This window comes from Mytilus edulis, chromosome 2 (genome assembly GCF_963676685.1).
Source record: "Mytilus edulis chromosome 2, xbMytEdul2.2, whole genome shotgun sequence".
Taxonomy (NCBI): Eukaryota; Metazoa; Mollusca; class Bivalvia; order Mytilida; family Mytilidae; genus Mytilus; species Mytilus edulis.
In genome coordinates this window covers 46,490,430-46,507,702 of record NC_092345.1, presented here as the reverse complement: position 1 = coordinate 46,507,702, position 17,273 = coordinate 46,490,430, and the positions used below count along the sequence as shown (strand labels likewise).

Genomic DNA, 17,273 nt, shown 5'->3' with positions numbered 1-17,273 from the left:
TGTGAGATTTCAGAACACATGTATACTGATGAGTCTTTTGTAGACGTAACGCGCGTCTGGCGTATATACAAAATTTAGTCCTGGTATCTATGATGAGTTTATATACTACCATGATACCTTAAAAAAAACACAATTCAGTCCATTAGAGTAATTTGACAGAAGTCTCATTCATCCCCAAGTTATCTTCACTTTGACAATTGCGGTTGTCACATATCTTGTAAACACTCTCAAACTTTTGAGAACTATAACCATCTAGATCTTTATCGGTCGTCCAACTGTCTATATCACTCTGCGCAGCTCTTAATAAAATTGCATCAAGGCTTTGTGACGTCAAATACGTTGACCCGGCCTTTATAACTTTGACCCGGATATATCAGCGACGTCATAATGTTTGGACTGACGTTGATGAGTTTGACCCCAACATATCAAGTCATCTTCCGGTTTGCTGGTGAAACAAAGAAAAACACTTCCAAAAGACACAAATACAGCCCGATAAATCGATTATCAGGTAATCTGAATATTGATATTGTAAAATATCAGCCGCTCGACACAATATGAAGGCTTTTAGATCTCGTTCGCTGCGCTCACCCGACAAAAAGTTCATATTGTGACTCGCAGCTGATATTTTACAATATCAATACGCAGACAACCTGATAATCGGAACAGGCACAATTTGTCGGTTGTATTTGTAAGCGTTATTTAACTATCTAATTTGATTCACTTCAAACTCACCTTTCACAGTTATCAATTTCACAGTTATCAATTTCCCAATTATCAATTTTCCATTTCTCAGCAGTAACATACCATCTGCCCCTTCGTATGGTGTTTACATATCACAATTGATACGTTATTCACGTGTATGTTCACACTATACGGACTTCATATACAGGAGTGTGCTTCTTACGCAGAAACTTCTTAAACAAAGTTATGAGGAGGACAGATTAAAATTGACACTCCGTAAATTTTATGGACACCATCACGAATTGGTGGATCCATACGATGTGTCTTTAACCAAACTAGCTAAGGACATTTTTACCACATGGTAAATTGTGGTTTGTCATTATGTCGTCTAATCTTTTAATTACCAAACGTGACTTATTCCCGATTGTGACTGTTTTGCCGAGTGTGAATTCGCATTACTATAAGACGTGTTACGGTACTTGTCTATCCCAAATTCATGTATTTAGTTTAAATGTGTAATGTTATATTTGTAATTCTCATCGGATTTTGTCAAATGTGTTGACGTCTTTTCTATTATATTTATGTGTTATGGAAAGAAAAATTAATCACCGCCGTCATTTATTAGATTTAATTTTGGTCAACGTAATCTGTACGATAATTTACGTTTGAAGTTGGATTCATAACAAACTGGACATATATATATATATTATAGTTAATTGCTATCAATAAGTATTGCAATATGCATTGTGTTTAAATGCAATATCAGTATTTAGTTCTATTATAATCTTTAATCAATCCTAATTCTATCTTACTTTTGAGTAGTTTTTCATATATGACGTCATTTTTCTGCTGTGTCAGAAATTTCATATATTCAAATTGACGTAATTTTTAATGCCTTTTTCACCATCGTATGTGACGTCATTTTCATAATTTACTGCGTTGAGGCCTGGACTGAGTCGGGTGTGTCTATTCTGTGTTGGTATTTGCATTATGTATTCGTGTTTGTTTTATGTAATGAGCTCGAGTTAATACTTCAGTTTCATTATGTATATCTGTTATACATGTTATATTCATTTGATAATATTTACTGTTTGCAATAGCATTAATTGTTTTTAATAATAAGGATGTTCTTATCCCAAGCATAGAAACATAGCCGTATTTGACACAACCTTTTTCAACTTTTGATCTTCAGTGCTGTACAACTTTGCACTTTTTCTCGCTTTCGATCTTTTATATCTGGGCGTCACTGGTGAGTCTTGTGTGGACGAGGCGCGTTTTTGGCGTATTGAATTTTAAACCTGATGCTTTTTGTTATTCATTAATCATGTGTTTCTTTGTCTAATACGTTCTCCTATTTATTTGTATTGTAGTCCTGTAATATTATGTTGTCATTTCAATATTATATTTAACATTGCCATTAAAGTGGGAGGTTTGGCATGCCACAAAACCAGGTTCAACCCACCATTTTGTCCTATAAAAATGTCCTGTACCAAGTCAGGAATATGGCCATTGTTATATTATAGTTCGTTTCTATGTGTGTTACAATTTAACGTTGCGTCGTTTGTTTTCTCTTATTTTTGAGTGTAAATTGACATTGCGATAAGACGTGTCACGGTACTTGTCTATCCCAAATTCATGTATTTGGTTTTGATGTTATATTTGTTATTCTCGTGGGATTTTTTCTGATGCTTGGTCCGTTTCTGTGTGTGTTACATTGTAGTGTTGTGTCGTTGTTCTCCTCTTATATTTATGCGTTTCCCTCAGGTTAAGTTTGTTACCCCGATTTTGTTTTTGTCCATGGATTTATGAGTTTGAACAGCGGTATTCTACTGTTGCCTTTATACATTCTTGCATTGAACTTTCTTTAAGCCTGAACTTTTGGAGGCAGGCTTGGAAGTTAAATTTCTATTGTTAATATCTATGACACAACACTCAACTCAAACCTGGAACAGGACATAGTTGCAAGTTTTCCTCCATCATTATTGAAGAATTAATGAAGAATTAAAACTGTAATTCTTTCTTCCCTCCATCTCAAAAGTATCTATTGTGAATTCATTTATTTTCACCAACTTTCACGTATTGTACTTTCATGGATATTTAATTTTGTGGTTTAGACAAAGTCGGAACATAAACGTACATGTATTTTGTGTTTCATTAAGCATGTTAATACTTGATTCGTTTTTACCCACGAAATCCACGAATATTACTATCCCATGAATATTAAAGAATTCTCATTACCCCACATTTCACTTAATATTCAGATATTTCCATTTGTGATAACGTCATTACTGCTCTAGCTCTTCTTTGTAATCTAAATGGTACATCCTTTCCAAATTTTAAATTATAATTCATATTTACAAATTGTTACAGTTGCATAATAAATTAACAATTCCTAAACAAAAAATTCTAATGTCCGTAGCAGTGGAAAATAATATCGAAATTGACTGCAAAGAGAAAAATCTGAACAGAACTGAAATCATCACATGAGAAATATCTGCAAACGTTGATCATAATATCTCAATCGTGATCAGATCAAAAAGACTGTTTTTCAAAACTTGACTACTACCAACCGTGTAAGTAAAGCAAATTTATCTGAGGTAAATCATAAATACTCTACTTACAGGTGGACCACTCCAAGTGTACAAAGTGGTCATGTACTGAAATATGTACATTAACTTACATTACATATTCTGGTCTTAAAGCATTTATTTAAATATAAATTTAAAATGAATGAACTATTGTACAGTATAAGAAGGTATTGTTTTTGCATCTTATTTTCTAATCATAGAAAATAAAACAATAATTACAACATTGGTATCTTAGATATTCATTAAAAATACAGGAAAAACTTTATTTTTATTTTAGTAATTCTGCTACAACCTTTTTTGACATTTTCTACTTTTTATATTTGCAAATTCTCCGGGGTTTGTTTTATAAATGAAAAAAATGTATAAAAATATAATTTAGAATATTGATGATGGAGACTGATTTTTTTCTGCTTAAAAAAGTTTATTTATTTTTTACTTTACAATTTGGCTTATTGTCATTTACACATTATGATACTCTACCATATAATGTTTATATTGATGAGGTTATGCATGTGATAAATTGTTTACATTTACACTTTTATTTGAAAGGAGAAGAAAATCTCAAATACATTAAAAAAATTTAAAAAGAATATAAAAATATGAGACAAATATTGATTTTTTTTATTGTTCTATCAGCTACATCCGCTTAGAAAGAGTATTGTATTACGTGCACATTTAAATGAAATTAATAAATTATACAACTGAATGCATGAATGGAATGTACTGATTGATACTTATGTTAATAGCGAGTATTGTGTCTTCCATATTGTAAAACTCAAATCTATATATTAAGTAATGTATAATATCAATAAAACGAGCATTATTTGACATAAACCTGACCAATATATATACATTGCACAACATCAACCGGACAGATTCTTGACATATAATTTTGCTTATGACAATCAAAAGGTAAAATACAGTTATGTTTAACTGAAAATACAACGTGAAGTACTCAAAAATCATACAACTGCTTTAAGAAAGCATCAACTAAACTAATATCAGTTTTAAAAGACAAATCATAACAAAATTATCCGTTTAAAACAAGATTCACATTTAAACGACAAGCATCACGCTCTGCCCTATGTTATGTAATGATATCAATGCACACATAATAATTTGCTCTAACTTTAGGAGGAAATCAAACATTTGTCTGATACAAGAACACCTAACATGCCTTAATTAGAAAGATTGATAACTTTTATCACTTGAAATTAATTTTAATAGCAATTTCATAAAGATTAGTAATCTTCTTTTACTTAGAGGGTTGTGGGCCATTTGTGAAAAAAACAATTTCAAATTATTTGCAGTTCCAAATTTTATCATATAACGAATTTATAACTGAAAAGAAATGAAAAAAAAATGAATTGGCTGACCGGTTTTATTATTTTCATAATTCAAACGCCTGTACATTTAATAAATATTTAAATTCATTTCATTTCATATCCATTTTACCTTCATTTTATGTCTTCTAACAAATAAATATTGTGCAAAATACACTATAATCTGAACCCATATTATGTATCCGTAATTAATACTACTACTGTACAATTATGTAACATATAGACATTGCCCAACTGAGAAAAACAATTAAATTTCACTCCTATTTGATACTCAAGAAAACATGGTCACCCTAAATAGCTTTTGAGTTTGAGACAATAATTTGTAGCTATTGATCAGTGCATACAGTATTAAAATTTAAACATAGATTATAAAAGTATAATCAAAAGTTCAAGGGGATGTGAATAACTGTGATTGGATATTTATTAAAAATACTAAAAAAATAAGGCTTGCATATGGTACAATTAGTTTTATAAGTTTCAATAATGTTTTTTAAACAATAATTATATATTTCCTTCTTGATTATTCAATCAACAAATTTTCATTTATAAAATTGCTGCAGGAAAATGTCTTAAGCCTTGGTCATGTTATGCCAACTGACAGAAATCCCATCTTTCAATTTATCAGTATGTCTGTTCATATGTGTTAGCTCCCATTTCTTCATCCAAGGTCCTTCCAATGCAGTCTCAAAATCCCAATCCTCTGATGGCTATAAAACAATGCAAGCATTATGAACAGTGAACGCACAGTTACAAGAATATTAAAAATAATTTGGGCAAAATGAAATACGATAGAGAAGACAGTATTTCATCTATTGGAAGGGAGAATAAATATTTAAATCTGATATCCAGAGATCAAAACATATCCGTGGACTAACAAATACTAAAAACAAACATTTGGTGCACAACCTTCCATTCATATCTTCGCCTGTTTTTTATACAAATAATGCAACAAAGCTGTCAGTGTTTCGTGTTATGCAATCTTTGTCCATTACTACTATTATTTGTATATGATGTTTATAGTCTATTTGAGTCGATTATAACATCAAAAGAAATAAAACAGCAAAAATATTGATTCCAAGGAAAATTCAAGACGGAAAGTCCTTATCAAATGGCAAAATCAAAAGCTCAAACATATCAAATGAATGGGAAACAGTGGCATTTACTCATGTAGAAAATTGTGGATTAAACCTTGTCTTAAACCTCTCACTTGTATGACATTAATTCCTTAGTTGGAAATGATGCACTATTGAGGAAGAAACTTTTCAGAATCGCCAGCTTAGAACCATCTCATTTGCACAGTAATCAAATCAGGATTTAATAAGACTTTTCATTAATGTAAAACCAAACCTTTGATTTTGCAATAGGAAGTTTAAACCAATAAGACCATTTGGGAGTTTCAGAATCACTTGATTCAAGTATCTCTGTTCTAGTTTATAAAAAGTCTGGTCATGTTGAAATTTTACGTAAGACTTGTTTGATTGAAGTGACTAAAGATAATTTACAAAAGACTAGTCAACTTAACCCAAATACTTACTGGAAGTACATCAGCCACAGCATCTCTCTGCTTTTCTCGTCTGTTTACACCATCAAATTCGGTCCAATCAATTTTATAATCAGGGTCTTTTGCTGAGCGTAGTAATAATGAACTTTTTAGTCCCCAGAATCCTGCTGGAAGGTCTGGTTTCTGCCATCTTAGGTCTAGACTCCACCTTATCTGGTTACTCATATTGGGTAAACTATATAAAAATAATCAATAAAATTCAGCTTTTCTTGATATGTCTTGTATCAAGGATACAAATACAAACTTTTCTGTTAGAAAACACCTAAAAATTGGCAATGCAGAACTAGGGGGTGTCATATATGAAATTTGTTTTAAATACATGAGTAATATGTCCATGAAGGTACTCCCACTTGATCATCATATAAAATTATATAGGGACATAACTGAAAAACGGTAATAGTAACGCTATCCAAATTGGTACTTGATCTGTGTTTTGTAGTAATAACAAATGTGTATCAGTTTCATAACATTTGGTTGTGACAATCTTAAGTTAGAGAACGGTAGACAACTGTTGGACGTACGTACGTACCCTCGTACGTACTGACAAGGGTCAATCTAAATGCCCCTCTGCTACGGAGGGGTATAAAAATAAATATAAACCAGATGCTCCGCAGGGCGTAGCTTTATACGACCGCAGAGGTTGAACCCTGAACGGTTGGGGCAAGTATGGACACAACATTCAAGCTGGATTCAGCTCTAAATTTGGATTGTGATTAAATAGTTGACACAGCATAGGTTTCTGACACAGAATGAATGTGTTCTAATGAACTTAAAATTTTTGTTTTCTCTTAGAGCAATTCACTATGCTGTTGAATATTAATTCTCTCAAAAAAATGTTTGAAGAAATTTTCTTTTTTATTTATGAAATTTCAAATGAGAAAAATTGAACCCAATTTTTTTAATCACATCCCCCTTTCCCTTATTCCAAAACTAATCTCAATTAAAATTTCTAATGGAGTTTGCAACAATAACTACTCATTTAAATACATCATAAAATATTGAGATGTAAAAAAACTGCTTGTTATCACTGAATGGTAAAGATTATTTTAATTTATCAGTTGGTAGTAAAAAGTGAATATACATTGTATATTGTATATAACAAAGATTTAAGTTGATTCTGGACAAAGAAAGATAACTCCAATTAAAAAAAAATCTTGCTATTGCACAATATTTTGCAATTAGATATTTCTTGCTTACTATTCTGGACAAAGAAAGATAACTCTAATTAAAAAAAAATTTGCTATTTCACAATATTGTGCAATTAGATATTTCTTGCCATTGCGCAATACTGTGCAATTGAAAAGACTTGCTATTGCACAATACTTAATATAATAATTTTAGATCCTGATTTGGACCAACTTGAAAACTGGGCCCATAATAAAAAATCTAAGTACATTTTTGGATTCAGCATATCAAAGAACCCCAAGATTTCAATTTTTGTTAAAATCAGACTAAGTTTAATTTTGGACCCTTTGGACTTTAGTGTAGACCAATTTGAAAACAGGACCAAAAATGAAGAATCTACATACACAGTTAGATTTGGTATATCAAAGAACCCCATTTATTCAATTTTTGATGAAATCAAACAAAAGTTTAATTTTGGACCCCGATTTGGACCAAATTGAAAACTGGGCCAATAATCAAGAATCTAAGTACATTTTTAGATTCAGCATATCAAAGAACCTAACTGATTCATTTTTTGTCAAAATCAAACTAAGTTTAATTTTGGACCCTTTGGACCTTAATGTAGACCAATTTGAAAACGGGACCAAAAGTTAAGAATCTACATACACAGTCATGACAGTTAGATTCGGCATATCAAAGAACCCCAATTATTCAATTTTGATGAAATCAAACAAAGTTTAATTTTGGACCCTTTGGGCCCCTTATTCTGTTGGGACCAAAACTCCCAAAATCAATACCAACCTTCCTTTTATGGTCATAAACCTTGTGTTTAAATTTCATAGATTTCTATTTACTTAAACTAAAGTTATTGTGCGAAAACCAAGAATAATGCTTATTTGGGCCCTTTTTTGGCCCCTAATTCCTAAACTGTTGAAACCAAAACTCCCAAAATCAATCCCAACCGTTCTTTTGTGGTCATAAACCTTGTGTCAAAATTTCTTTTTTTTTTTTTTTTTTTTCAACTTTAAATATTTTATTTTACTACTGGTTGTGAACAATGTCCCTTAGCGCTACAACAATGACGCTAAGGTTCCTCCCTGTGATGTTAATTGCTAATGAAACCAGGGGATTTTATTAGCAAAATATCTTATATTTATATCTTGTGTTAGTTGCATTTTACAAACTATTCATACGAGCACACACAGGGGCGGATGCAGGAATTTTCGAAAGGGGGGGTGCTAACCCAGGGCACCCAGGGCAAAGGGGGGGGTGCAAAACATATGTCCCGATACAAATGCATTGATCGGCAAAAATAAAGGGGGGGTGCGCACCCCCGGAACCCCCCCCTTGGATCCGCCACTGACACAATACATATATATTATTCAGTGATCCTATATATAAACAGAGACATATACACATGTGTATATATGTCTCTGATATAAACACTCATTTAGGAAAGTAATAAGAAAAAAAGAACACAAAATAACCGGATTTTTGCCCGTCATTTGTTTTGATTTTATAAAACTAGTTTAACCGAAAGTAGAATCATAGATTTCTATTAACTTAAACTAAAGTTATAGTGCGAAAACCAAAAAAATGCTTATTTGGGCCCTTTTTGGCCCCTAATTCCTAAAATGTTGGGACCAAAACTCCCAAAATCAATACCAACCTTCCTTTTGTGGTCATAAACCTTGTATCAAAATTTCATAGATTTTCATTCACTTTTACTAAAGTTAGAGTGCGAAAACTAAAAGTATTCGGACGACGACGACGACGACGATGACGACGACGACGACGCAGACGACGACGCCAACGTGATAGCAATATACGACGAAAATTTTTTCAAATTTTGCGGTCGTATAAAAAATGAATAAAAAATAAAAGAGCTTCAAGTTAAAATAAATTAAGAACTCCAGCATTATCAAAGTGTATGTGCAATGAAGTCTCAAATACATGTGTGGAACATCATTTATCGTTATCACAGAACTATGGTAACATATCCACTGGTCTGTTTTGCTTATCTCATTCTGTTTAAAGTTCATAGACTCACCTTCTGTGTGGTATAAGATTATTCAAAAGAAGCATGCCTCCATAAGGTACAGGGACGGTGATGATATCCTTCTCCAAATTAATGTCTACAAATAGGTGTAAAAGGATAATGAGGGTCTAGATGGATGTCTTTTTTGTCTTTTTTATTATTTCTTATTTAGTTATTTTTCTATGTGTTTTCTGTTTTAACCATTGTCAATATTGCATATTTTGCAGTTGCTATCAAAACGTCCTTTACTATGTATGTTGGTGCTTGTTTTCTAGCAGTTCAGTGTTTCTGCTGTTCCATTGTTTTCTCTCAAATTGTATGTGCTATCCTCGGTATTAGGTTGTAACCCGGATATGTTTTCTCGTGATCAATTGCATGACTTTTGAACAGGGTATGCTACTGTTGCCTTTATATGAGAGCCAGTATTTCCTACTGTATTAACTGAAACCAATTTTCTTCTTTATTTCCCCCCATTTACCCCTATGTGTTTTTTTTTATTTATTGATTCATCATTATTGCAGCCGTCATATACGATACCTGCAGCTTATAACTGGAAATATCCAGCCTTGTTGCAGAATAAAATAGGTTTTTAGATAAGATGGAGCCTTATTTGACTTACATTTTAATTATGTGAATTTGTTAATTAACAGCTAGATTTTCATTGAATATATGCAGATTGTTGATACAGAAATTTCCTTATATAATAATACTTATACAATTCAGTACATTCGAGTTTTTGCAAACAATGCAAAGTTAAATAACAAATGATACTTAGTAAAAAAAAAACGCCTAGAACAAATACTTTTATTTTCATAGACCACCTTCTTATAATCAAGAACTGGATAAAAACATGGTCTTTCTATTTACAGGTTTACATTTGATGTTTGCTGTTCTTCACTGTCATGATCTGGCATATATATGTTCCAGACCATATAAGTATTTGGACCATACGCGTACGGTCGGACCGTATGAGTATACGCGGTACGAGCTGACCATACATGTTATGGATCACATGGGTTAAATTTAAACAAACATTTATCCTTATCTTTATTTTTAGTTTTACAAGATTTAAATGGATAAAATGGACAAACGAACAATAGAAATGAAATATGTGTTTCATTGTATATCAGAATCCTATTTTGGTACTCTCGCCCAAGGTGACACTTGCTACCACAAGTAACGTAATATTTTTTACATTTACGTGTTTGCAAGCCTTGCATGCATTAGCACTTTTTTTTTGTAAAGCTGCTAAATATTCTAAAACAATTGTCCTCCCACATTTTTAAATAGTTAAAATATAAAGTTTTTACTTCAATTACAATTAAACTTTTTTATATCAATTTAAGAGTTAAGTTCAGTATCTTTTATGTGACTTTGTATCTAATAAACTTGACCAACTTCTTGATATTAGCCAGACCGTACGCGTACGGTCCGACCGTATGAGTATTTAGAAAAGGTACGCATACGGTCCAAATACTCATACGGTCTGGAACATCTACACACATCTCGAAATATTTAAACCAAAACATGCAATAAAAGCGCAGTACATGTGTAGTATTTTGTTTAATTTTATTGTTATCGTGTGTATACAAATCAATTATCTTAAAAGGATGGTATTTATAGGAACTAACGTCCTGAAAATTGAACATTCAATTTTCTTTCAGCATTATCTTCACTAATTCAGGTAGTTCCAGGAACAATTGTCTTTAAACAATGTTGTTTTTTTTAAGTGAGGAGCGATATTCTTCACAAACCTAATGTTTTTTCCATCTCCTTTTCTTCTAGCATGACATACCATGTATTGCCATAACAACATTGGTGAGTTGCAACAAGACCCTTCTGATGCCCTCCGCTTGCCACCTAAACATAAAACCGATAAATCATAATGTATCAATAAACTGCATTATTACTTAAATATTGAATGTCAAATCATTGAGATAATTCATTATTAATAAGTTTCCTAAGTATATAAACATAAGTAGCTCTGTTATGGGTGCCAATTAGGCAACTCTCCATCCATAGCACAACTTCCAAATTAAGTAAACAATATATACTGATACGTTGTCCAAACACAGGTGTACACTATCTATGCCGGTGCTACTTTATCCTTAAATATTCATCCAAACTTTGACAGTTTTTAATGAGAACCTGTTCAAGACAGCATAAAGAAAAAAAAATAAACCAAATAAACTATAAAATTTAATACCGAAGATGTACAAAAATATCGTCATCAACGATAAGAATACTTGCATGGCCCACAACTGGACAATAATAAATTATCATTGTCACAGTCATGAAGGTCTTTTTGACAAATAAACAATACAGTTTTGTTTTCTTGAGTTCATAAAAATATTTGCATTCTTAAGTGAAAGTACTGCATATTGTTGGTTACTTAAAGGATATAAAAATACTATTAACGACTAACATTACTAAAGAACATTGTGCAACACAATAAAAGAAAGCAACAAACATCCAACATAAAACCAAAATCTTCTCCAAACAAGGAATTATTTGAATCAGGAATAATCCTGAATTCTGAAAAATTGATGATAAATGTATGATGGAAACTAACTTTATCTAGGAGGGCTAGCTATGCATGCATGGCCAAGGGGTTAGATTGTACAATTATATATGTAAAAGCAAAATTAACCGTAGCCAAATGTGCATGACTAACCCTATGTTGTTGGGAAAGTTTTCATCACACATTTCTTATCATTCTTATTCCAGATTCAAAAAATATCTTGCTTTCAGACGAGGTATATTTTTTTACACGATTTTTCTTTAGTGTGATAAATTATATTTAAAACAAAAGCATATATACAAAATAAATGGTGAACAAACCTGCATGCAACCATTTTTTTCAGTAGCATCTATCAATGGAATCCATGCTGTTGGCTGCAGGGTTTTGTAACAGTCATTGTCAAGGTAACCACAGTCTAGAAAAGGGAAAATATACACAATTACAACAACATAAAAGAGGTATGGTCAAATTCCCCAATGTATGTTTTACTCAGGATCTGAAAGTTGATGAAATCTAATGAAATCCGGAAAGTTTAAATTCTCATATTATAAAACACACAGTTGGTGAAGACAATTTGATTTATCCTGCATCTTTTACAATTTCTGTAAAATTTTGAACCATAAAATTTTCGAATAAGGAACTACTCCTGTAAATGGAAGGTTATACACAATTTAACAGTCCTATGCAAATTTATTATATTAAGATACCTTGATGCCATGGTACGGTTGTTGCCTCGCTCTGAGGAGTTTTTGTACGCAGATTCCATACTGGATGTCCAGAAATTTCTGGGCCAATCAGCTGCTCTACAACATTTAACAGACGATCGTTTGTCCATAAATCTTTGAATGCCTGTAAACAGTTATATCATAAACATTTATTTAGACAGCAAAATATAAAATATTTTCAAAACTGAACTTGAAGGTGAGAAACGAATAATACAGTTAGATTTTGGAGGTTTTCTGATAGGTAGAAATCGTAATGTCACAGATTGTCAGACGTTATAACGGAAAAGCGATGCTAAGAACGGCGAAATCTCTGAGATAATTTTTCCTATTGTTTTTATTCTTTATGGTTAGCTATCGAGGGTTATTTTACTCTTATATGGCAGTTACCCGGTAATTCATTGGTGAGATTCTCATTTGGGGTCGCGATAATTAACATTATTTTCCGTTTTTATTTCAATTCTTATTTTAGCACAACCTCTATCAATTATGTCTCAATCGGTGAAAATTTCACACTTTAACCAGGATGTTTCCCAATGTAAAGCGACTGTTTTGTTTTATCGACAAGGTTACAAGTTTTAATAAAAGTAATAAATTTGCATAACTGAACGTAACTAACCTGTGGTAAACCATCCCCTTTATGCATGAGAATGTTCGCTCCTGGCCATTCTGCCTCTATTGCTGTTAATCTCTCATAAAATCCAAGTTCTCTGTATAAATCTGAAAAGTTATATCTATATTGAAAGGAAAGTATAGTACAAATGTATATATACTTCTGTCTACAGGGTTTTGTCTACTATTCTGTACTCTAATCATCTTTTTGATAAGTAGTTTGCTTAAGGTTCAGTGCCAAATATGTCATACATTTCAAATGGGACAAAATTAATTGTCCCAGATACGTAGGTCGATGGATCATCTCAAATAAGTTGGCTTTTTTTTATTCTATAGATTTACTGTTGACCCCTGAATCTTGAACTCTCGATGTCTTTTGAATTTTGTTTTGTTAAGTTTCTGACTTATTGGCGTATACCCTACTTATCTTTATTTTCTTTGATGTTTTGCCTTGATGTTTCTGTGTGATATTTTTTTCATCTCAAACTACTGGAATCATCATTTTTCAGTCAGGCTCTTCAATGAGCTTGTAACCTTAAAACTTCCTCTTGTTTTTTTTTTAAATTTTTAAATAAAATAAAAACTTCTTTTGAACCAAGTGAATTTTAAGGCTTAACAAAACTATACTAAGATTTTCAAAACATGAAATCAGGGGATAATCGTCCGACAAACGGATATGAATCTGGTTTGCTCTATTATTGTCTGGCTATATTTTTTCTTACTAGCTTTTAATGTCTAAAACTGAACTGAAAAACGGGACAGACGAACTTATCATCTCGAAATCGACAAAAAGACTAAACTATCTGTGTTTAATGTCATGAATGTTGATCAGAAGTATTAACTTCCGGTACAAATGCATAATTCATTTCTATCGTAAACTTACTCTTAATTCTCTTTGTTTTATACAACTTCTGTGCAAGACATTCAAGCTGATCATTGACAGCATCTTTACAGGGTTCTAACTCGTCTTTTGTGAAGAATTTCTCAATAACGACATATCCCTGAAACATACAATCAAGTAAATGAGGGAATGACCATTTGATAGTTTGAAAGGCAGAAGGATGCTTTGAGGATTGATTATAAGAAAAGGAGATGTGGTATGACTGCCAATGAGACAACTCTCCACAAGAGACCAAATAGCACAAAAAATAACAACTATAGGTCGCAGTACGGTCTTCAAAAATGAGAAAACCCTGTACCGCATAGTCAGATATAAAAGGCCCCGAAATGACAATGTAAAACAATTCAAACAAGAAAATTAACAGCCTAATTTATGTACAAAAAATTAACGAAAAAACAAATATGTAACACATGTACAAACGACAACCATTGAATCACAGGCTCCTGACTAGGGACAGGCACATACATACAGAATGTGGCTAAGTTAAACATGTATGCAGGATCCCAACCCTCCCCCTAACCTGGGACAGTGGTATAACAGTACAACTTAAAAATGAACTATGAAAAGCAGTTGAAAAAGGTGTAACTCATCAGATGAATACAAATACAAATTCTACACAGAGTGGACGTGGCCGGGTACTTGTATATCCCAACAACAAAAAGACACTAGGTACATATCTGAGAGTACTCCGAGTTACTGGCAGCTAGCTCAAAGCTACTAACAACTAATAAAAGAAAATCATGCATCTAAGACTTAATTATCAATCAGTACACATTCTACATCCAATGGATTTAGCATTCAATGGATTTAGTGTAAAGATGTCAAATTCAGTCAGAAAAAAAAAACATGACCTTGTGCAATGACTCTTCATTTTGATATGTCGCTAAGCATGCTTATTTTTCTTCTCGCTGTTTTTATCACTTTAGTACAATTTTTTCTTGCTTTTTGTGTATTTTCATCCCGTCCTATTCATTTTCAAAATCCCTTTACGCTCTCCTGAAAGTCAAATTGTCGTTCTTATAAGGTTCAGGCATAATCGTTAAGCCTATTTTACGGCATGTCATTACTTTAAATACTTTTAACTTTTGCTCTTTAGAGCATGTTGTGAAGGAGTTTTGTCAATAACGGTAAAAGTTTTCCTCTGAACTTACTTGTAATGTGCAAAGTACGTGGATGTTTACGTATCTTTTGTGTAACAGATTACAATATTGGTCAATAAGTTACCAGTTAGAATTCAAAACATTAAAGTTATTATGTTGAGTAACATTCAAGTATGTATGCAATGTACATGTATGCAATTACCTTTCACTACGAAATCTTACATGGATGCATAGATAGTTGTCGCATTGGCAACCATGGCCAATGTGACATCTCTTTATTTATATCGTACAAGATGGTTGTTACAGTGGAACATAGTTTGATACAGGGCTCTACGAGGGAAACATAGACTGAAATAGACTGGTAATTATCTGGTTTGTCACAACCAATTTTTAAACACAGTCAACAATACATTACACAAATAAACAATTACCATCCACAGTAATCTGTGTCCACACTTTTATTGTTATAAATATATTTTGTTCACTATAATGATACTTTTTTTATACATAAAGTTAAACATACATTCGACGGACGTTTGATTGATGTTCAAAAAACCATGCTAACTAAACCTAGTATCTTATTTTTTAGTTTGAATGACCTAATATTACGTAGCACTTATAGCAAGACACAAATAAAATACCATATACAGTATACACTTAAAAGGATAAAGATAAGAAATTGATTGTTAAAGTAATTTGAGGCAATTATTACAGATAAAGACACATGTTTTGTAATTTGTACATATTGTAAAAATGTGTAATTAGTACTCACACGTGTTATGTAGTGTAAACCTTTGAGATTAAATTAATAATGAAATGAAAGAGACAGAGATTTTACTATGTCTGAACAAGGAATTATTATTGCATAATATTTAAATATCTTAAATATACAATTCCTTGGTCAGAAGGATGAATTAATTTAAATAAGGGAAAAGAAATGTTTTTTTTTTTAATTTAACAACATATAATATTCATGAATTATACCTGACAACGCACACTATATATCATGTATATAGTGTCTGAATACGAAATATTGCTAGCGCCAGAAAGTGCACTTTTCTGGAATCTTGTTTTTTTTTTGCTTCAAACTTTACTGGGGCTTCAAAAATGTCAAAAGACCTATAACTTTGTTTTTTTCTTCCTTCCTGTCGCAAATAATATTTCAATAATGGAGCTCTCCACTATCAGTGACCGCTCAGTGTAGATAGTAAAATAATTTATGGTAATTAGGAATGCTATTTCTAGATAAAATTGAGAATGGAATTACAGTATATTTGTGTAAGTCTTAGAAAAACAATAAAATAACGGATTTTCATATAGGGGGAATGAAAAATATTATCCTGTCAAAAAGATGTGATCGATTGTGGATGACCGTCTACTCGGTACTCGCTGTATGACACCCTTCGTCCAATAAGAGACTTTAATATTAAACAAACTATTATTATATAAATGTATGTGTGTACACAAAAAATATATATGTATGTGTGCAGTTTAAACATTAGCCATTATATTGTCGGTCGAATGACATGTTTATAGAAAAGTAAGACGATGACTGTTTTAAAAAAGTTAGACGAATTCTTAAATCAATTATAATACATGTAATAGTGTAAAACGATGTGATAGTGTAAACAAACAAATGATATAAGTGTACTACAATGTCAATAATATTAGATCGCATAATTGTTTTGTTTACTTTAATAAAATGATTGATTGCTGTTAGAACTTACCTTTGTGAAAAATTGTTCTATTTCCTCATCGGACAGCTGACCAGGTTTTTGCTCTTTTATTTTAGGTCTGGCATTGAGATTGAAATGATCAGGAAAACATTCCCCCGTAAATCCATGCTGTACTTCTGTCGGCATATTTGCTAGGTCCTAGCTGCGTAATTTTTCAATGTTTTATTTATATTTCATGACCCGGATTTGAACTCGATTGTTTCTATTTATATTTCAATGATATTTACACAATATCACAGGTAAACTGAGAGTTATTTTGGCGGTTATTATAAATTATAAAAATCCCTATAAAGTTGCCGCAATTGTAAGATACATTTGTCCTGGTAAAATATGTCTGGGCGGACA

The 17,273-nt window shown here is 31.9% G+C and overlaps 1 protein-coding gene across 1 annotated transcript; it reads right to left on the bottom strand.

Moving 5' to 3' along the window:
* Positions 1-3,877: 3,877 nt before the first annotated feature.
* Positions 3,878-17,181, bottom strand: LOC139512275 (uncharacterized). Its single transcript, XM_071299773.1, has 9 exons — positions 16,920-17,181; positions 14,075-14,192; positions 13,199-13,299; positions 12,565-12,706; positions 12,178-12,272; positions 11,091-11,196; positions 9,349-9,433; positions 6,147-6,348; positions 3,878-5,319 (listed from the first exon to the last, which is right to left on the bottom strand). The coding sequence occupies exons 1-9, from the start codon at positions 17,052-17,054 to the stop codon at positions 5,182-5,184; spliced, it is 1,122 nt and encodes a 373-aa protein (XP_071155874.1). The 5' UTR covers positions 17,055-17,181; the 3' UTR covers positions 3,878-5,181.
* Positions 17,182-17,273: the final 92 nt, after the last annotated feature.